Genomic DNA, 22,232 nt, shown 5'->3' with positions numbered 1-22,232 from the left:
CCCTAACACACCCTTCCCTCCCCGCCCCTTCCTCTTCCTTTACCTTCTAAAGCCTCATTGCTGTCCTAGTGACTGCTGGTTTGCTTACAAAGACCACTGAAAGTTTTGAGTCTCAGTGTCCTCCCATCTCCAAGCCTCTCAAAGCAGTCGAAGCAGCCTCATTAGTTTACTCCTCCAACTGCTCTCTGGAGCTGCATGTGTCGGTAAAAAACAAGAATATAATCCTGAAAGATAATGTGACTGGCAGCAGTGAAACTCCCTGGTTGCCCTGAGAGCGAAAAATCCACTTAATACTTTGGTCTCCCTTCCAATTACCTTTTAATTATTTACAAGCGGCACAAGCCCAGCTGGTGCAAACCCAGGAGCGCTCTCGTCTCAGAGGGGCTGCCGCAGCAATATAGATCGTAATCAGCACTGCGGCTCCGCTGCGTTCTCTTCCGCTTTATTGTCTGTCTCCCATCCCCGAAGGATTTTTAAAGGAAAATGGAAGTTAGATCAGCCTAGCCAAGAGTGAATCTCGGAAATGATGTGTTTACCGCTCTGTGTCCCCACTAGACGAGGAGCTCCTTGAGGACAGCCACTTGATCATTTCTCTGTGTCCCCAGTGCTAGCACAGGGCCAGGCAGGGAGGTGCTCAAGAGGTGTTTGCGGTGGGAGCAGTCCTGTGGGTTTTCCCTACTCAGCAGGCCCTGCCTGGGGAGGCCGAGCTGCCCCCCTTTCAACAGCCGCCCTGTCAATGGAAGTCAGCAGCAAAGAGCAGCCTGCGCTGAGAAGCCCGCCCCTCCGCGGCAGCTGGGCACTGCCAGACTGCCGTCGAGTATATATCTGAGCGACCCCGAAGCAGGAGTAAGTGACTTCCTTTGATCGTGTCAGTTTACCATTATTCGGGCTGGACAAATCTTTTTCTGTCCTCAGCACTTAGGTTAGGTATTTCACTGTTTGCTGGCATCACCCATAGAAACAGAGGAGTCCGTTTTGCTGCTTGTTAGCTACGCGAATACAAGGTTTCTCAGCCTCAGCATATTTACTTTGGGGACTAGGCAGTCCTTTGCTGTACGGGGCATCCCCCAGTCATGATAACCAAAAATATCTCTAGATAGTGTAGATGTCCCCTGGGGGAAAAAAGCACACACCCCCCATCTCACCCCCCGTTGAGAACCACTACTTTAGAAGGATGGGAAAGAGAGTGAAGGTCTAAAATTTCCTTTGCAGAGAAATTCTTTATGGAAATCATCTTACCCCCACTCAGGTAGCAGGACCTGAGGGCGGCGGGGGCCTGTGCTGAGAATTATCACAAGCGCCCCTCCCACTGGCTGAGTGCCAGAGGAGTGGGTGCTGGGACCCTGTCCTGGGCTGGAGTACAGGGGAGGCCTCTGGGAGGAGCTGCACCTCCCCCGGGTAGGAAGTAACAGGAGTGGAGGACCCACACAGGCGGAGGTGGAAGCGTGGTGGCCCCGTGGCCCAGGCACAGCTGGCAGAACCCTTGTCTGTGGCCTGGGTGGGTCAGCTGGCACCCCACTGTGGAGAGCTGTGTTTGGCCAAGAAGTTAGCACTTCAGTCTATGCACGTAGAACACGGGGAGTGTCGCCAGAGCTGGGCCTTCAGGAAGCTCACTATGGCAAGCAGTGTGTGTGTATGTGTCTGGGGTAGAGAGGGGAGAGCGAGGCAGGGTGGAGATTGTGCCCTTCATACTCATGGTGATCATCTCCCTGGAACACTGGCAGCTGATAGTCTAACCTGGAGGGGGCGCCTCAAGAGGGCCGGGAGCAGATCACATTTTACTCATGTGAAGCTTGCTGTCTTTGCTGGTCACACAACAGTGAGACCGAGGCCCCCTGGACGTTTGTGACTATTTCATCACTCCCAGATCAGAGTGTCTGGGGCACTCAGGAGCCAGATACCGTTAGTTGGGTCCGAGGAAAAGCCTCAGAGACACCGGCAGCCAGCCAGTGTCTCCTCCTCCGGAGCTGACGGGAAGAATTGTAGATTTCACAGGAGCCACTGAAAACGGCCTGAGTTTCAAAGGCCTGGTGACTCCCAACTGGGCCGGGAGTGGGGCCGGGCAGCTTTGACACTGCGGGCTGCACTGCAGAGGAAGAGGACAGGGCTCCGAGGGAGGCAGTGGCTAGCACGCTGCCGCAGTGACCGCAGCTGCAGGTGATAAAACGGCTGTCCAGTGGGAGGGGCCAGGCCATAACTGCGGCTTTGTGCGGGGTCTCCTTCGCTTGTTAACGTGTCTGAGTGAATTGACTGCAACAGATGGGCCTTTCAGCTCCAGGCACCTTGGTTTCTGGGCCAGACCAGGGTGACTTGCACCCTGATGACCCCTCCCCCACCAGCAGAGCAAGCTGCCCTAGAAGGAGCCTGAGAAGAGGCCCAGGCAGGGCCCCACCGGGCCCACTGTCTCCTGCCTGCTTTGGGAAACGGCTGCCACAGCAACTTCGGGAGGCATATAGCAGGGCAAAGAACTGTGGACTGAGTGCAAAGCCAGGCTCACCCCCGCCCTCCCCCCCCATCTCCGTGATCTGGAGCAAATCCTTCTCCTCCTGGGGGCCACAGTTTCCATGTATGTAAAATGAGAGGGTTCAGTTAAAGTTAATCTGGAAGTTTCTTCCAAGTACTGTGTTCTGTATTACGTCCATGACTGTCTTTAGAGCTCCCAACAGATAATGAGCCACCCTCAGTGACCAAAAAGAGAAGAAAAGCCCCTTTAGCAATTTTCTACCGAAACAGTTGTGTATAAACCATACCAAGGACCCCCAAGACCAAGTGCTTCTCCCCTTTCCTTGCCTAAGCCAAATGGAATTTAAAAAGTTTCCTTTGCTTCTGCCCCCCCCCCCATGTTTCTCTAGAAAGATTGGTTAGATTTCAGAGTTCCGATGCCCCTTCTTGCTTACCTTGGCTGCGTGTGTGCGGAAAATACACACGTTTCTTTGCCAAAAATAAAGCCAAACTATTGTAAATAAAACTCTCTGGCTAATTAAATTGACTGTGGGTGGTTTCTGAGATACCATTCTGTGATAGATTTTCCAGGGGGAAATCTAGGTAGGCCAGAGGGGGACTAATTCTAAGCCCGATAAGCAGAGGCTTATAAACAATTCCATTCTTCATCACTAAGGAAGAAAAGCTTGTTTTCTTGTTCTCTAGGCCGTGAAACAGAAAGAAATCGATTTTGCTGTTATTTTTATTATCCCGTGTGCTTTATAGAACCCTTTCAGCCCATTTTCTTTCTTTTTTTTTTTTTTTATTTATTTATTCGATAGAGATAGAGATAGCGAGAGAGGGAACACAAGCAGGGGGAGTGGGAGAGGAAGAAGCAGGCCCATAGCGGAAGAGCCTGATGTGGAGCTCCATCCCATAATGCCGGGATCATGCCCTGAGCCGAAGGCAGAGCTTAACCGCTGTGCCACCCAGGCGCCCCTCAACCCATTTTCTGATCTCCCCACAGCTCCAGCTCTAAGGGGTAGAGAGAGCAAAGGTCACCAGGTTAAGGGACTTGCCTAAGGCCACAGAGCCGATTTTAGCATTTGTCCCCTAACTCCCGGGCCAGTGCCTTTTCCCTCTCCTGCGCTTGAGAAGCTTGGTCCCTAGCGCCAGCAGCTCTGTCACTTCCTGTTCGGGCACTGGGCCGGCCTTGTCTCTCCTTCAGCCTTCTGAGCCCCACAGAGAATGCTGGTCTGCCTCCATGGTGGGGTGTCTGGGAGGGTCTGACAGCATCTAGCCGATTAACACAGAGGTAGAACTCTTCGCGAAAGAGGGGTCTTCATCTTATGGTAAGGCCTGTCTCTCAGTGCAGGCAGATGTGCAGTAGCACAGAGGCTGCCATCTGTCAGGGCAGGATGGGGTAGGGGTGGGGGGCATAGGAGGTGGCAGCTCTAACACTCGTGAACGCACCCAGAGCACCCTCTCCCTGCCCTAGCTGGACACACCAGGTCTTAGTCACACAGAGGACGAGTTTTGTCAAGACCTCACCCAGAGAACTGCCCTCCTTCCCCCACTAGTTCTGTTCAAGGCTGCAAACTGACCTTGGTTTTCCCAAATGGATTGTTGAATCTGTTTCTGATGTGTATATACAAAGAATTTACTGTGGGAAAAGGGTTTGGTCTGCCTCAAAGTGCAATTTGAGTGTTTTTCCTTCTGTTGTGTGCTTATCTATCCATCTCAGGCAAGGAAACGTTCATGACATATATTGCTTTGCCTTTTGGTGGAGGCAGTTTCTCATATATTCTTTGTATCTTGAAGTAAATGGTCTGTGCCATGGACACTTTTCCTGATAGACTAAAATATGTTCTCTTTGTCAGATGAAATAGTCTTTGGGGCTTCATTTTCTAACTTTATCCCCAAATGAAAGTCTAAAATGGAAATCTTTGTCTCACGATTAGCCTTTGTCTGAGGCCAGATCTTTTTCTCTCCCCAGGTGTTCCAACTACTATTGATACAGTGCTTTTTTCTTTTTTCCACTTGAAGAGCCCAATTTTGTCATTAAATTCAGCCCCTTCCGCTTCAAATCTTTTTTTTTTTTTTAAGATTTTATTTATTTATTTGAGAGAGAAAGAGAGCACGAGCTGGGGAGAGGGGCAGAGGGAGAGACACACTCCCCACCGAGCAGGGAGCCCAACGTGGGGCTCGATCCCAGGACCCCAAGATTGTGACCTGCGTCAGAGGCAGACATTTCACTGAATGAGCCACCCAGGCGCGCCACCCCCCCACCCCCACCCCCCGCCCCCCACCGAAATGTTTTGATACTTTTAGCACTTGGTAAAATGGGGTCGATAGTTTTGCCTTCTTTGTTCCAGGTGAACTAATATTTTGTACCTCATCCAAGGGTTGGTGCAGGAAAAGTCTAAAGCAAGGGTTTGGTTACAACACTTGAGAAGCTAGTGCCATGGATTGAAAATGGAAGACAGCCATGCACTCCCTAGGCCAAAAGGCCCTTGAGTAGTTGTGCCTTTCCTCAGCCGACTTTCTGCCCACCTCCTGGAGACACCAGCCGGGTGTGTTGATCAGCAGCAGTCAAAGCAGAGAAGACCCAACGGTTGACCTCCTTCTAACTCCGTGGCCAACTTCTCTGAACAGGGTTTTTAAGGAAGGAGACAGCACAGCGCTAACCTTCATTTGGTTATTAGCCATAGAGAACACAGCGTTTAACATTGACCTTCACCCGGAGCAATTAGTCTGAGCTGGAGTATCAAAACGAGTGAGGAGTTTAAAAGTGAACCTCTCAGGTTGTGGTACGTGCCGTGCTCCCACGCACGGCTGCTGGGAGTATAAGTGGGCGTGAGCGCTTCGGAAGTGTACTTGGTAGGATTTACTACAGCTAAACATAGGCCAACCCTGCTACCCAGCGACTCCACTCCTAGGTGTATACCCAGCAGAAGTGAGTGCTGCGTTCACTGAAAGACATCTCAGGAGTCTTTCAGAGCAGTGCCATTCGTTAGAGCCCCCAACCTGGAAAGAACCCCGGTGTCCGTCAGCGGTAGAATGGACAAACAGTGACACAGTCCTATAGTGGAATTCCACACGCAACGAGAAGGAATGAACTGCTGTACACACTGGTGGGCTCTCACAGACCTAACGTTGAACAAAAGAAGCCAGACACAAGAGAGTAGATACGACATGGTTATACGTATACAAAGTTGAAGAAAATCACCCGCCGCGATACAGGTCAGGATAATGGCTGCCTCCTGGGAGGGAAGAGGTGGGGATGCATATTGAGTGGGAAGGGGCACGAGAATTTCCTGCGCTGCTGAAAACGTTCCGTGTGTTGATCTGAGGACTGGTTACAGGGCTGTACACAGAAGGAAAACTCCAGTGAGCTGTACCCTTCAGCTTAGTGCGCTGTAGTATGTATCTGTTAGACCTGCTCAATGGGAAGTCAGAGGTAGAAGGCTTCAAGACACCTGTCAGTGCAAAATTGGGATATCGGTCCGTCTTGCCTCTGCTTTGCCTTGTGGAACAGTCGACCACACTTGTGCTGCACGCTGCCAGATGTGGCTGCCTGGTTTCCTAGTGTGAGGTATTTTCTACGTAAACAAGTTAGGAGGAAAATCACCAGTCATCTCTCTGCCTGTTCATGGGCAGCAGGACCAGAGCAGAGCAAGAATTAATATGCAGAGGAATGGACAGGAAGCCTGTCTGCCTGTGCACATTCCCTGCTTCACATGGGTCTTAACTCTTCTAGCTCTCTGCTCGGCCATGCGGCTCTCTTGACAGGCAATGGAAATGATTAATGATCTTTTCTAAAGCCAGGAAAAAGCAGCGAGGGCCCTTGGCAGGACCATGTCCTGGGTCCTGGGCCATCACCCCTGATCAGTGGGCAGGAAGGGAGCCGTGCGACTCTGTCTGGGGTGCCTGCCCCCGATTACGTCTGGTCATCATTGGAATGGGCCCATTCTCTGTGGTGGGGAAGAAGTGGCCCTCCCTTCCACACTCTTGCCATCTCCCATCTTTATCTTCACTGCCCAAGGAGGCCATCTCCTCTGTCTGCCCTCACCCCTACCCCTAGTCTGTCTCCGCAGTCTAAGTGGCAGGAGGGAGAGCAAAGTGCCAGGGAGCAGGATTTTTGTTGTTGTTGTTTGTCTCCACGTGGCTGGAAGCCCCTGATGACAGCTTTAGCCTTGCGAGTGCCAGTGCCCAGCAGCATTCCCACCACCCAAGGGTTAAAACCCCAGGAGCCCCACAGCCTCCCTGGGTCCCTGGCCATCATAAAAGCCTTTTCTACACTGTCCCTTGGGCTGCCTCAGGCTCCCTGGCTGAAATCTGATAAGGGCCCTCTTTGTTGGAACTGTCAGTCTCTTTTATTGAGGAGGGAACTGGAGACCAGCGGCATTTCTTGGGGTACAGATAAGGCCCTGGATTCCTGTCAGAAGGAGCATGATTAATGAGCCTCAATCCTAGCTCCTGCTTTGATAGCAGTGACTGACAGTACACAGGCTTCCCCATCAGGTGCTCACGCCCCCTCTGGGAGGCATGATGTGGGCGGAGATTAGGCCTCCTGTGGGGCCAACACTGGTGACCCACAGAGCGCTCTCTGCAGTGGCTGCTTGCCTCCGTCCTGGTTCCTTGCAGGTTGCTTTTGCACTTACTATGGACAGAGACCTGTCACCTCTCAGATGAAGAGCCTCCTTAGAGGAAGATACAATCCCGCCCAGAGAGCAGGCCAGAGACGTCCCTCTTCCCCTCAAGGTTGGAGAAAGAGCAAACGCTGTGGTCCATGGCCACACAGGGGCCTTCCTAGGAGAAGCTCCTAAAACCAAGTCACCCTCCCTTCGGTAATCATCACGACTATCAATTTTTGTTTTAAGTTTTTATTCATAGACTCATGGGACTGAAAGTCATCTAGTCCAAATTCCTCATTTCATAGATGGGGAAACTGAGACTTGAATATGTCAACCCCTCATCCTCAGCCCCCAGTATGATATGTTGGTTCTCTTTCTTGTTCAGAAGGTAAACTCAGCTAAAAGGCCTTCCCTCGCTCTCTCTCCATAGCTGAGTCTCCTTGGGACAAGGGAGAGAGCTGCCAGGTCCAGTAGGCACAGAGCGGACTGTAGAGACAGCCCAGCCTGAGGATCCAGCCTCTTTCTTGGTTGTCAGAAGAATCGAAGCCAGGGCAGGTTTTCTGTTTGGATTGTCTGGATAATGTGAGAAAACCATACCGTCATCTCAAGCTAGCACTCAGAATAGTCTCGGCTTTGTTTCTGACAGCACCCGGGGGGCCTCCTGCCCTGGGAGCTATTTTTAGCAGTTTTGCAGAAGCCCAGACTGTGGGATGAACGCGCCCAGTCTCCTTATCCACTGATCTCTGAACCAGGGTGCCTGTCTGACCACAGAGCAGGACTGTGGGGTTGCCACCTGGTGCCAGTGCACCCCAGACCTATCGGTTTCTCCCCAGAGGGGCTGGGAAGAAGTCACTTCTTGGTTAGATTTATAGCCTTAACTTCAAATGCCACTTGCTCCTTCCTTGTCTTCTCAGCTCCCCTACCTACCTCTCTTGCCCCTGCCCTGAGCAGTTCCAGCCTCATGCAGTCACACTCCACGACTATAAAAAGGTGCATTTTTCATGAAACGTCTACAACTGTAATATCATTATCTTTCAAAGAAGCCACCTCAGATAACTGGACAGTCCAGTGACTACTCAGAGTAAATGTGTAATTCATCTCTAGGGAGTTGCCTCCAGAGGCAGTGTGCGCCACACCTGAGAACCTCTCATGGTTTATGACTCCACCTCATCTTCAGATAAAATCTTTATAAATAGCCTGGTCACTTCCTATTCTCCTGACTTGCCTCCATGAATGACTGTTTCTACACGTAAAATTCACCCTTTACGTTTGAAGGTTTACCACCTTTGGAGATTCTAATGAAAAGAGTGCCAACTCAGAAGGCCCATTTGCTGATGGATCTCCAAAACCGCAGGGTAGCCGGTTCCCCGAAGTGGCTGTTCTGGAGAACAGTGCTGCATCAGCTGGGCAAGGCCCCTGCCTGGTGCTCACACACTCAGCCGCGCCCATCTCTGTAGGGCACAGACCCCACCGTATTCTGCTCTTTAACCCCTGCTTCCTCTTCTCTTCGACCCCATCGAGCACAGGCACAGATTCTTCACCTTCTCAGAACCCCCGGCTCTCCATCCGTTCTGCTGCCGCCTGTCCACTTTGCATGGGACGTGGACACAAAGAGCTTACGCACCCTGGGCCTCCCTTCCCCGGGCTGTTTACTAAGGGTCGTGACCCTGCTGAACCTGCTGGGACCTGAGAGGAGACGGTGACTTCTGCTCAGGGCTGTCAGCATCAGACACGTGATGCTGGTGATGGGTCTGGCGGGCACCCTGCAAGCATGACAGAAGTACGTCTGAAGGTCCCATTTGGGTAACCCGTAGCTGGGTGCTTTGGCTCCGAAAAACATGTCTTTTTTCCATCTGCACGGCAGTTGAGTCTATTAAACACTGTAATGCTTCAGGCATGGTGGAGGAGACACAGGCTCTGCCTTCACGGAGCCTGCAGTACTCCTGGGACGCCAGGCGCACGTACGTGGAACGATGAGAGACTAATTACCTGCCGAGCTTGTAGGGCTTGTAATAGGAATTCTGAGAGAGAAGAAATCCCTCTGAAGTGGGGTTGTTAGAAGATTCTTCCTGAAGGCCAGTGTGGAGAGGATTTGAGCAGAGGCAGGGCACGTTAGGCTCGATGAGGGAGAGCACAAAGCACAAAGTAGAGTAGAAATGAGCCTGGTTTGGGGAGGGTCATGAGGAGACCCAGCCAGAGAGTGAGAGTGCATCGTCAGGATGCTCGAAATACTTCACAGGCAATCTTCTGAGGGGCGTGGGGGCCCCAGGTGATGCGCCTGGGCGGCGTCAGGGTCCGTGGGTGTGGAACAAGGAAGCGAGCGTCGTGGGGGCCGCAGCGCGCAGGTGGAGCACGTGGGCAAGAGGCCACCGTGAGCGGAAGGGAAGATTCATGTGAGAGGCGCCTCCTAACCACCTCAAGGTGGGTGATAGGGGAGAGAAGAGCCAGTGCCGCCTGAGACCTCAGAGGATGATGCTGTTCCTGGAAGAGGAGGAAGTGGTGAGAAAGGAGGGGCTGGCTTTGGGGATAACGGCGAGCTCAGTGTGAACATTCTGACTTGGAAGTGAACAGGTCACCGTGAAGATGTCCTGCAAACTTCTGAAAATGTGAGGGGACCTTGAGAGTGGTCCTTCCAGAGTCTGCAGGTGATGCCATGAGGATGTGAACTGGCCTGGGCCTTGAGTGTGCTCGGGCAGACAGGCCTCCAGAAGGAGATGGACCTTAGCCCTGTCCTGCCGGGCGACCCATTCTGCCATACCAGGCTCTTGTGTTTATGTCAGGAATCGGGTTTATTGTCCAGAGCAGCACAGGGAGGAAAAGTTAACCAACAAGCTGTGTGTCTCGGCCGTGTACCCACAGTCCTCTGATATTTTATCTGTGGATCTTTGGATCTAACACTATGACCCCTTTGTGTTTGACCCTCCGAGGACCAGCTGACCAAGACGGAGTTCTCGAAGACGTCCTGCCCCTTCCTCACACTTAGAAAAGAGGACTGGTGCTGCCACACAGCCCCCCATGTTCATGCTGCTTGCTTTTCATGGGGCCCTTCGCTCCATTCTCTCGCTTGAATTACTCTATGAAAGAGTTGTTGAGGCCAGCATTTCAGGGGTGGGAAGAAAATGCCATTCCTTGAGGGGAAAGAAGCAGGAGGAGCTGAAACAAACAGCACTTCTCGAAAAGCAAGCTGGCTTACCGTGCACAGGCAGGCAGCAAGACCTGGGCAAGACTGGGGCGGTGGGAGGGGGCCGAGGCAGAGGAGAGCAGCCTGTGTACAGTAAAAGGAGTCTGCCATCAAAAGGCAACAAGTCTCGTACCCTGCCCCGGACGGTGACCCTTCCCTGTGGAATTCTCCCCTCTGACCTCCAGATCATTAATCCTGAGGCTGCCAAATGACAGTCATCCATCACGCCTCCTGCCGAGCATCCCAGCGGCCTGTGAAAGGACCCCGGGCCCGCCCTCTCTGCCGTCCCCTGGTGCTCATTAGTGGGCCTTCCTGCCTGGTGCCAGGCTTCCTAATCAAGTCCCCGGCTCCTCTCACTTCCCTTCGGGGGCCAGTGGCGGAAGCTGCTCTGACCCTCCCTCTTTCAGAGGCCAGGGAGGGGTGGAGCGATTAGTGGGGAGGGAGTCGTTTAGTGGCTTTTCATCCCTCTGGAGATGTGTGTGTCCAGCAGCTCCTTTGACTCGGTGGGGACACAGGAGACAAAACATTTTTCTGTCCTGTCGCAGGAGAGGAGGAAGCAGGCGGTATGCAAATGAAAACACTGTTACACTGTTACAAAGTGCACCAGAGCTGTGCAGGTGGGTGGTGGGATAGCTGGAGTGGCTTCCGAAGGCCCCAGAGGAGTGTGAGTTGCCAAATCATTAGGACAGAATCTGGACTCATCCTGCTAGCCAAAAAAAAAAAAAAAAAACCCAAAACTAAAACCCAACTTTGAAGCCATCTAGTGTAGCCCTCTTATTTACAGTTGGAAAGACAGAGCCAGAGAGGCTAATGTTTTAAGCAAGACCACAAAGCCCGTGAGTCGGACCTGTCTTTCTGCGCATCCCAAGGAGAACTGGCAGCTAGTCTGATGGCTTCCAGCTTTGGGAATTTGAGTCGGAGTAAAGCAGATTCATGAACATATTTCCAACTCAGCAAAAGCTGGGCACGTGCATATGTCTTCTTTCCTCTGCTTGATGACACAACCCTCTGTTTCTCTGTTTGGGCGATCACAGGGACCCCCATCAACCGAATCCCCATCATGGCCAAGCAGATCCTGGACCTGTATATGCTGTATAAGCTGGTGACAGAGAAGGGGGGCCTGGTGGAGATCATCAACAAGAAGATCTGGCGGGAGATCACCAAAGGCCTGAACCTGCCCACGTCGATCACCAGCGCCGCCTTTACCCTGAGGACCCAGTGAGTGGCGGGGGCCCTAGGGAAGGGAGCTGAGGCTGGGAGAAAGGGGATGTTTTAACCTAGAGGAGAGGAAGGAAGGAAATTCCACTGTACAGTGGGCAAGATGAGAGGAATTCCTGACGCAGCCAGGAGCTTTCGGAGACCTAAGTGATCATGAGAGCCACCATTTCCCAAGTGTCTCCCTAGGCTGCTTTGCCATTCCGTGTCTTTCGGACCTCACTGTCAACCCTGTGACATAGGTGCTATCCAATTTTTCAGGAAGCAGAAACTGAGTCTCAGAGGTTAAACGGTTTGATCAAGGCCATACCAGCTAGTAGTGGTAGAGCCGAGGGTCACCCCTGGGCTTCTGGCCCCATAGCCACTCTTTCCAGGACATTGTCTCCCACACGGCACCTCCACCTTAAGCCTAGCCCTTCCTACCCGATGCTCCGCTTGCCCAGCAACAGAGGACCTGGGATTTGGGACCTATTTTTGTCATCATTTGAGTTAATTATGAGGGTAATAGGAGCAGGGGAACCAAGAGTAGAATCAGAGAATGAGGGCCGAGGGGAATCTATTCTTTGGAACACACTGGGTGTTGCTCTCTGGAGAATACAGAATGAGCATCAGTGAGGCAGTATGCTAAAAAGGAGAAGGGTTTTATCTTTGGACCTATTGTAGCAGAAGCTGGGGACAGAGCTGTAATCAGTACAGCAGTTCCTCTCTCAAGGTTCTTGGGTAGAGAGGTGCTTTCTGGGACATGTGATGCCAAGAGGGACAGGAAACATTGCTCCTATCTGACCGGCCTGACTCAGAATGGTTAGGGCATCCAGGAGCCAGGAAGATATTGCAAAAACATTTCTTTTTTCTTTTTTTTTTTTTAATTTTATTTATTTATTCGACAGAGATAGAGACAGCCAGCAAGAGAGGGAACACAAGCAGGGGGAGTGGGAGAGGAAGAAGCAGGCTCATAGCGGAGGAGCCTGATGTGGGGCTCAATCCCAGAACCCCGGGGTCACTTCCTGAGCCAAAGGCAGACGCTTAATGGCTGTGCCACCCAGGCACCCCTGCAAAAACATTTCTAAATGGCACCTCAAATGGTGCCAAAGCAAACATGAAACATGAGTGAAGATGTTCTTTATTTCTCTTAAGGAACAGTGCCTCCAGTTGGAGCAGAGTTTGGTACAGTGTTGAGTAGCAGCCAGAGAGGCCTGGGGCAGGGCATCCGGCCTCCCTGGACCTTTCTCTTCTGCCAAGTGATCCTGTGTCCCAGAGGCCTGTCCCACAGAGACCCATAAACTTAAGCGGAGTGGCCTCTGGTACCATTCTGGATTATTCTCCTTCCTTCCCTCCAGGTACATGAAGTATCTCTATGCCTATGAGTGTGAGAAGAAAGCCTTGAGCTCCCCGGCCGAGCTCCAGGCAGCCATCGACGGCAATCGGAGGGAGGGCCGGCGGCCCAGCTACAGCTCCTCCCTCCTTGGCTACTCACCTGCTGCCGCCGCTGCTGCCACCACCGGGGCCCCTGCCCTTCTCTCCCCACCCAAGATCCGCTTCCCCATCCTTGGGCTGGGCTCCGGCAGTGGCGCCAATGCCAGCAGCCCTCGGATATCCCCAGCAGCCGCTCTCAGGAAAGGTCTGCAGGGCCCGGCGGGGAGGAGGGTATGCAGGGCGGGAGTGGCGGAGCCCACTGTCAGGCGGGAGGGGGAACGTGAATCAGGCCGGCTCTGGTGCCTTTGCCAGGTGATGGAGTCCCGATGACGACAGTGCCCGTGCCAAATCGCCTGGCCGTGCCCGCGACCTTGGCAGGCCAGCAGCCCAGTGCCCGGACGGCCACGCTGGAGCAGCTGCGGGAGCGGCTGGAGTCAGGGGAGCCCCCCGAGAAGAAGGCGACCCGGCTGTCAGAGGAGGAGCAGCGTCTGGTGCAGCAGGCCTTCCAGCGCGGCCTGTTCAGCGTGGCACGGCAGCTGCCCATGAAGATCAGGGTCAACGGCAGGGGTGAGTGCGGGCGGCGCCCCCTCCTGCTGGGTGCTCACCGGGGCTCCACTCCAGGACCCGGCCATGTCCCAGGACTGGCATGGGGGCCCCTCCAGGTCCCCAGAGCGGTCTCAAGGCCACAAAGCCACATGGGGCTCCTGCGGCCACCGGGATCTCAGCTCACCAGGCTGACCGAAGATTGCCTCAGGCAGCACCTGTTCCCTGGCAAAAAGAGGAGTTCTTGAGGGAGGAGGGGCCGGAGGCCCTCGGACAGCTGCTGTGGTTCTCTTCCTCACCAGCCTTTTGATCTATCTCAATGAAAGGGCTTCGCCTTCCCCGCAGCACCTCCCCGGATGTAGGTCTCGGCCCTGGGCTCTGGGCAGAAGGCAGCCCCTCCATTCCCAGGCCTCCACGAGGAGCCTGAGTGCCTCAGGCCAGGTTGCCTGTGACCCTCCGGAACAGGGGGAAAGAGGAAATACAAGTTTGGCAGCATCGTTGACATCCTTCCCTTCCCCTCCTCATTTTTCAGGTGCCTTGCCTTCTCCTCTCCTGAATTACACACTCCATGCCCCTTGTTCCTCCTTTCTCCCCTCCGCCCCCACATTTTTCTTTGCCATTCTTGCCCTTGACTCTGTTGCAGAGCATGTGATGGGAAGAAGTCAGGTGTGAAGGGAGCTGTGTGTATTCACAGGCAGCACTCCCTGCCCCCCTGTCCCCAGGTGAGGAGCAGAAGGACGCTGGCGGCAACAGCTCTGCTCCATTCCCCTCTTAGGGCCAGTGCCTCTGGTCCCGCACAAGCCAGACACTAGTAGAAAAACAGCTCATCTGGAAGAATTCTTGGCTGCATGGTGAAAGCGCAGTCTGGGGTGAGCCAAGCAGCAGCCCCAGGTGCCAGCGCCTGCAGCTTTCCACAAATGGGTTGAAATGGGTCACAGGTGCTGGGCCACACACTGGGCAGGCAGACCCTCTCCTTTAGGACCCAGTCCGCTTAAAGGGAGGAGGAAGAAAGGTGGGTTCTCAGAGGTAGTGAGTTCCCCAGCCCGATGGGTGGTGGGTGCTTAGTTAGGGTTGGCTGAATCGCGTTGAAAGTATCAGTGCACAGCCAGGAGCCGGGGTCGGTCCTTGCTGCCTGTGATCCCTTTCCTTGGACAGCAGAGGAAGCGGGGGAAGTAAGTGGCTCCGCAAAGAATGGAGAAAGCAAGCGATAGGACATTGGCAAGCCTGGGTTCTCTTGCCAGACCTGACGCTCAGGAGAAGGTTGTACGGGTGCTTTCTAGAAGTGGGAGGCCTCGGCCAGCTGTGACCAGTCCGGGAGAGCGGGAGAGCCTCGGAGAGGACACTGCAGTGCCGGGAAGTCTGACCGGGCCTGCTGTCTCCCTTGTCCCCAGCAGAAGACAGAGCAGAGGCCTCGGCTGCAGCGCTGAACCTGGCCCCAGGCAGCATCGGGAGCATCAGCATGTCTGTGGACATCGACGGCACCACCTACGCGGGTGAGGCTCTTGGAACTCCGAGGGAGATCACAGCGTGGCAGCCCTGGCTGGCCCCACTTATCACCCTCCTGTCTGAACCCCTTCCTGGGGAAGGCTTTCTTGCATGTAGTCTCAAGGTTCCAAAGGTTAAGTGGTTTTTCCCGCCTAGGAGAAGCTGAGGGTTACCAACCAGAGGACAGATTCCCCACCCCCACCCCCCCGCTTTGACAGAACGATAGAAACCCTCTGTCTGACCCTTTTGGACCAATGGCTGGCTCGTTAATTGCAACCGTCCTTCAGTGTGAAGCCCCATAATCCACTCCATACCCATGCCCTAAACATCGTGTCATAAGCCACCCCGCCACTGCTGTCCCAGTCCTGTGACACCCGCTCTCGGACCGGCTCGACCCCGCTCTCCCTAAACACCGCCTGTCTTTCCCTCTCTGTAAAAGAGACCAAGGGCTGGCACTTAGGCAGAGGAATCTGAATGCGGCAGAAGCAGCCCATTTGTAGGGTTTTGCCCAGGCCTTCACAGTCGTCCCTCTCAGTCTAGTTGGACAATGGTTTGTTTGCTGGCCTGTTGGTTTAGCACCTCTACCAAGTCTTTCCAGTTGCTGGAAACCAGTCCTTTCCCCACCCCCATTTCTTTGGTTTAGGTGTGAGGTTGAGAACAAGCCCAGCGACTCTTACTAAGAGTAGCTTGATGAGTGGGGCCACAGGGCCCGGGAGGTGCCTGTTGGAGAGACTTTAAAGCCGCACCTTCCATCTCCCTGGGGGCATATCCTCAGGGCATGTTCTGTCCCTTTGAATGCTCCTGGGGGTGGGGCTGGGGGCTGGGCTCCCGTGGGGCAGGCCTCATGCTCTGGATCTCTGCTGGGCCGCCAGCAGTGGGCACAGGGTTGCAGCCAGGAAAGGGACAGAGTTCCTCGAGGCAGCCCACAGAGAAGAGCGATGCCAGATTGCCTTGCCAGTCACCGCATGGCTGGTGCTTCAGAGGCCACATTCAGAGGTCTCTGCCTGACATGGGGGCCCCTCAAGGAGACCCCAGCAAGCCAGCAGGCAAGGCCTAAGTGCTCTTTGCCATCTGGTGGTGTTCGATGGTCTAGGAGGCTTGGCTTGGGGGCTGTGAGTGGGTCCACGGAGGAAGCAGAGAAGGAGGGGATTCGTGTCTGGAGCTGATAATCCTCTCATCCTCTCAGGAGAAAGGAGGAGATAGCACGTCCTCTCAGAATGGGGAGCAGTCAGAGGTGAAGGTTCCCCGGACCTCACCTGCCTCAACCTGTCCCACCTGTGCCCTTTGTCAGTGGGTTTGCAAGTCGCGCAGGCCAGGAACCAGGAAGTTGTTCCCAAGAGCCCCCAGAGCCGAGCAGACCCCCCCCTACTCTGCCGTCTCCCACTCTCCTGCCACCCCACACCGCTGCTACGCTGGTTTGGGCCTCTCCCCACTGTTGGAGTAGCTTCCTTGCAGGCCTCCATCACCCCGATTCCTCCCCGCCGCACAGAGAGCATTTTACAACACCGATCTCATCATGTCCCTCCCCTTAAAACGTCCAGGGGCGTCACCGCTACCGCGGTGTAGGGTAACACCTGCCTCCTGAGAGGCATACAGGCCTCCTGTGTCTCCAGCCTCACCTGCCACCAGGCCTTGCCTTGGCACTCCTGCTCCTGAGTCCACGCTGCCAGGCAGCCTCCCCGCCGCAGCTCTGTCACAGCTCTGCCTGGCACGCCAGTCCTTCCTTCGGCTGCTCTTCCTGCCAGCCCAGCCCAGGCATGCTCTCCCCTGGAGCCTTTCCTGACCAGCTCGCCCCTGCCTTCTGACACCTTCCCTTGGTCCTCACCAGCCCCGAGGGAGGGGAGCAGCACCCGCAGAGCACTGGTTTACCTCTTCTGCCCCCCCGCCGGCCCGTGAGCACCTGAGAGGGCAGGTGTTCCGGACTGCGGTCGGTGGCCGGCGCGGTGCACACGTGCGGGGGCAGCACGCCTGCCGCGTCTCCTCAGCGGCTCACACTCGCTCCCCCCTCCCCCGCCAGGTGTGCTGTTTGCCCAGAAGCCCGTGGTCCACCTCATCGCGGGGCCCGCCCCCCAGAGTGTGGGTGGCAGCGCCAGCGGCAGCAGCAGCTCTCACTGCTCGCCAAGTCCTACCTCGTCCCGGGGCACCCCCAGCGCCGAGCCCTCCACCAGCTGGTCCCTCTGAGGGGCAGGACCCGGCTCCCCGCACCCCACTCTCCTGTCGAGAGCAGAGGAGGTTGATGCACAGAATTTACCTCATCTCACGGAGCCCATGTCAAACACCATTTGGCCAGATGTTGAGAGTTTGGACATGTCCGTCTGTCCAGGCTCCGTTCAGGTCCTGCTGTACTCTGGGGACAGGGAGAGCTGCAGGGGCAGGACAGGGCAGCGTTGTCCAATCAGGGATCGTCCTGGAGAACCGGGCGGGGTCTGCGGGCGTCCAGCTTCCTCCCGGGTTCCCAGGCCACCTCCCGTCCCGGGCACAGTGTATTGACAATCTGTAAGCCGGCACAGGGCTGGAGGCCCTCCACAGCCCTTCCCCTTTAATTTATTGCCCTTCCCCTGCCTTCTGCCGTGACCCCAGGGTCACTGGCCTTTTCCCTTGCTCAGTCCTCCAATCTTTAACTCCCACGTGGGGCTACTAGGGGCCAAGACCATGCCTTCGCGGCCCTTCTCTGCTGAGCATGGGATGGGGCCCTCCTAACCCACCCTGCCTACCATGTTTGGTTCCAGGGGTGTGGGTGCCTCATTCAAGTCTTGAAGCAGTCCTCAGGGCCCCACACTCCCCTTTTAGTGCTCCCAGGAAGGGGCACATGAGGGCAGTCCTCAAGTCCCAGGGCTTACCGGGTACCTGCTGAGGGAGAGGCAGAGCCTCAGGGGGCTGCCCAGGCAGGCCCTGGCACCCGTTTCACACTGACCCTTTTCTGGCCCTCCCAGACCTCACGCCCTCACTCGCCCATGTTGGCCAGCTTTCCCAAGAACAGCCCACTTGTCCCTTGGGTCCTCCCTTCTCATGGGGCCACCTCAGCCCCAGCACCCCCAAACCTGCTGATGTCAGGTTCGTCGAAATACCTCAGATTTGTAATTGTTGATGTTTGATTCTTCAGGAAGTATTTGCATCTCTGAAATCTTTTTTATATGTGTTTTGCTGACTTTCTTGTTTTTAATTTTTATTGTTGTTATTGTAGCACCAAAGAAATGAAAGCAGATCACCCCCAAAACCGAGCAAACATTTGGTACCCCAGCCCCTCCAGCCCTTCACTAAGACCCCAGTGAGGGGGCGGGGAGGCAGGCAGGAGAGATGACTCAGGGATCACAGTGGCGGGGGAAGCGGGGGAACGAGAGGCCTGTGCTCAGGAAGGTGGGGTCCTGGGATCACACAGTTTGGGAGATGGCCCTTGACCCGTTTCCTGGCGGAGCAGAGCTTGTCCCGCACCCCTCCCTGGCTCCCCAGGGTGGGGCCAGAACGTTTGCGCTTCACTCAGCAGTCCCATCTCAGGGTAGGGGCAGGCCGGAGAGGCTGAGCCACCCCAGGGGATAAGGAACGCTGTGAACTCCGTCCTCCTCTGTGTCCCTGGTCTGGGGCAGGCTGCTCCCATGTTGGAAAGATGAGTGATTGTCACACAAGGCTCACCTCTCATTGAGTATGCCCTGCAGAGCTCAGAACACCACCCACTGTGATGTCATCGGGCTCTGGTGTGACAGGCCACGCCGCCGGCAGGAGCCCTCCCACGGCTAGCGTTCGGCCCCCGTCTACGAAAGGAAAGGGAAATCAAAAGCTTGAGCACAAAACAGCTACCTCAGCCCGGTAAGCTGCAGCTCTGCTGGACTGCGTCTTCTCGCTCCCCACCCCAGCCTTCCGCACACTCGCTCTCACACACACACTCACACAGCCCCGTCCACTGGGGCCTGACCCTCTTCTGGCCTCAGGAGCCGTCCCCACCTTTCCCACCAGGTAAGCGCAGGTGGTGGGTGGAGAAGGGCATCTGGGATCTGGTGCCAGGAGGAGCCCAGTTGGCTGGCGCTGGGTGCACTTGAAAGTGTCGCAACATTTGGCCAGTGTGTCTTTCTCAGGGGTTTGGTCACGAAGGATGGACTCTTCCCAGCCGGAGGACGCAGGGACAGCGCACTGTGGCTTTCTGGTCATTGGATCCTCTCCCCATCCCCAGGCAGCTTGAAAGCCCATGAGTGGGGATGCCAGCAGGTGTCCCAGGAGCAGGGCCCCAGGCAAGAGAAGCTTTCCCTGAAGGCCACAGGGCAGGCTGTGGGCCAGGGCCGCTCTGGCCGCCCTCCCCTCCCGTCCATGTGTACTCTGATCAGGAAATGTGCTAGCACATGGGTAGCCTAGGCAGTGATAAATACCTCAGACGTCCTCTCGCAGCAAGTGTCTGTATATGTGGTGGTTTTTTTCTATCTTACATGTTCTCGAATGTTTATATTTCAATAAACCTCTACCTCTTCACACAAGCAGGTCTCTCAGGTGCTTTCTGTGACTCTCCCAATGGGCAGCGAGACCCCAGAGTGCCCAACCCGTGATGCACATCCTGTGGCTGCGATCTGGTTCTGGTGCCACCGAGAGAAACGGGCAGGGAGGGAAAGCATGGGAGATCCGGAGCTGCCCTCCTCCACAACAATACACACCTCACTGGTCCGTGCCGCTCCGAGGCCCACAAATGGGGACCTCTTTGCCTTCTGGAAGTGCTAGCAAGTCAGGGAGACACTGGGGCAGTCTTGAGCCTCTCTCACTGATTTCTTTCTTTTCTTTTCTTTTCTTTCTTTCTTTCTTTCTTTCTTTCTTTCTTTCTTTCTTCTTTCTTTCTTTTTCTTTCTTTTTCTTTCTTTCTTTTTCTTTCTTTTTCTTTCTCTTTCTTTCTTTCTTTCTTTCTTTCTTTCTTTCTTTCTTTCTTTCTTTCTTTCTTTCTTTCTTTCTTTCTTTCTTTTTTTTAAAGATTTTATTTATTTATTTGACAGAGACAGCCAGCGAGAGAGGGAACACAAGCAGGGGGAGTGGGAGAGGAAGAAGCAGGCTCCCAGCAGAGGAGCCTGATGGGCTCGATCCCAGGACCCTGGGATCACGCCCTGAGCCAGAGGCAGACACTTAATGACTGAGCCACCCAGGCGCCCCACTCTCTCACTGATCTCTAAACACCTTTTGAAAGAAATGATCAGTCCTTTAGTGCTTTTTTTTTTTAATATTTATTGATTTGAGCAAGAGAGAGCAGAAGTGGGGGGGGAGGGAGAAGCAGACTCCCCACAGAGCAGGGAGCTCAACTCGGTGCTCAGTCCCAGGACCTCAGGATCACACTTAACTGACTGAGCCTCCCAGGTGCCTTTTTAGTGCTTTCTAAAAAAGTAATCTCTTCACCCAACGTGGGGCTCAAACCCACAACCCTGAGATCAAGAGTTGCCCACTCCACCTGAGCCAGTCAGGCACCCCTAGTCCTTTAATAACTGGTAACCAGTAGTTGGTATCACACCTGACAGCTTCCTGTGACACAGCAGGGGCTGCCACGTGTAGCCGCAGCGGCCCTAGCCTATGAGAGTGCAGAGATGAGAAGCAGGGTCCAGAGACCTTCAAGGTGGGAACAGTGCACAGTGACTGCAGGGGGGATGCTGAGGGAGAAAGTGGCAGATGAGTAAGGCTCCTGACAGACCTGGAGAATCTAGGAAGAACAAGGCGCCAGGCCACTCAATTCTTTTTTTTTTTTTTTAAGATTTTATTTATTCATTTGACAGAGACAGGCAGCGAGAGAAGGAACACAAGCAGGGGGAGCGGGAGAGGAAGAAGCAGGCTCCCAGCGGAGGAGCCTGATGTGGGGCTCGATCCCAAAGCACCGGGATCACGCCCTGAGCTGAAGGCAGTCGCTTAACGACTGCACCACCCAGGCGCCCCTGTCCCATTTCAAATTAAAACACAAGACTATCGTAAAGACCTTGAGCAAGGGAAGAATTTCTCAAATTAGACCCTCCAAAAGAGTTTACCAAAAGATACTGGTATTTAAAATGACAAACTTGAGGGGAGGTTCTGGGTGGCTCAGTTGGTTCAGCCTCTGCCTTAGTCCTAGGTCATGATCTCAGGGTCCGGCTTCCTGCTCGGCGGGGAGTCTGCTTCTCCCTTTCCCTCTGCCTGCCTCTCCCGCTGCTTATGCACACGCGTGCGCGCTCTCTCTCTCTCTCTGTGTGTCAAATAAATGAATAAAATATTTTAAAAATCAGAGGTTTTTAAATAAAATGACAACCTGGGAGAAGACGCAACACAAAATGAACGCTAGCCAGAATGGTGTGTGCGTGGTTGTGTGTGTGTGTTTTAATGCTTATTGTTAAAAGCAAAAAGAAGGGGGTGACTGAGTGGCTCAGTCGACAAGCGACAAGCGTCTGCCTTCAGCTCAGGTCATGATCCCAGCATCGGGCTCCCTGCTAGGCAAGCCTGCTTCTCCCTGTCCTCCTGCCTGCTGCTCCCCCTGCTGTTCTCTCTCTCTCTCTCTCTCTCTCTCTCTCTCTCCCCCTCTCCCTCTCCCTCCCTCCCTCTCTCTCTCTCTCTCTCTCTCTCTCTGTCAAAATCTTAAAAAAAAAAAAAAGTGAAAAGAAGGGTTGGGGAGAGGGGGCAAAGTCACGAACAGGTGTTTTGTAGAAGAGGAAATACAAATGGCTGGACCTCATTGTGATCAGGGAAATGCATAGAAAACCATTCTACGCCATCAGATTGGCACAAACTTTAGTCTTCCAATATACCAGGTCTCGGCAGGGATGGGGAGGAATGGCAGCTCTCACAGACTGCCAAGAGAGTGTAAATTAGTCTAACCACTTTGGAAAACACTTTGACATTATCTAGTAAAGTGACACAGGCCCAGCAATTCTGCTCCTAGGTTTGTACCCCAGAGGAACTGCAAGGATCCCCCAGGAGAACTGACAGCAAATTTCTGAAGGCTGGTGTGTGCTGTTTTAAATTCTAAGCAAGAATTAACTCCTTGGATCCTCTACACATTTATGAGATGGGACTATTATCCCCATTTTACACATGAGGAATCCGAGGCACTCAGAAGTTGAGTAACTAGCCTGAGGTCCTATAGCTAGTGAGAAGAACTTGCAGGGGTTCTGATTCATGGCGACAGAGCCCAGTGTCTGCCCTCCCTGCCACTGCTAAGCATTCTATACACACTGTCTCATTTCCACGCCACCCATACCCCTATGAGGCAGTGACTTTGTTCATTTTACAGATGAAGAAACTGAAGAGAAGTGTGCTAGAAGTCACACATCTAGTGAATGGCAGGGCTGGGAACGGAGTCTAATCAGCTGCCCTAATCTCTCCTGCATGTGCCTGCCTTCAGTGAGGGGCAGGGG

The 22,232-nt window shown here is 54.2% G+C and overlaps 1 protein-coding gene across 4 annotated transcripts in view; it reads left to right on the top strand.

The window, feature by feature from the left end:
• ARID3B (AT-rich interaction domain 3B) overlaps positions 1–18,982 on the top strand; it is a 109,436-nt gene extending 90,454 nt beyond the window's left edge. For 3 of the 4 annotated variants that reach the window (XM_045795203.2, XM_087856788.1, XM_045795204.2), the window contains 5 exons: positions 11,274–11,457; positions 12,792–13,072; positions 13,180–13,434; positions 14,802–14,903; positions 16,913–18,982. In XM_045795203.2, coding sequence (XP_045651159.1) covers positions 11,274–11,457; positions 12,792–13,072; positions 13,180–13,434; positions 14,802–14,903; positions 16,913–17,076 — 986 coding nt within the window. In that variant the 3' untranslated portion in view covers positions 17,077–18,982. The remainder of the gene's footprint in view (positions 1–11,273; positions 11,458–12,791; positions 13,073–13,179; positions 13,435–14,801; positions 14,904–16,912) is intronic. The other variant, XM_045795205.2, reaches the window with a different exon arrangement.
• Positions 18,983–22,232: the final 3,250 nt, after the last annotated feature.

Source organism: Ursus americanus, chromosome 28, assembly GCF_024610735.1.
Source record: "Ursus americanus isolate L20-20 chromosome 28, mUrsAme1.1.p, whole genome shotgun sequence".
Taxonomy (NCBI): domain Eukaryota; kingdom Metazoa; phylum Chordata; class Mammalia; order Carnivora; family Ursidae; genus Ursus; species Ursus americanus.
Note: the sequence above shows the minus strand (reverse complement) of the source record. Positions and strands in the feature narration are given on the sequence as shown.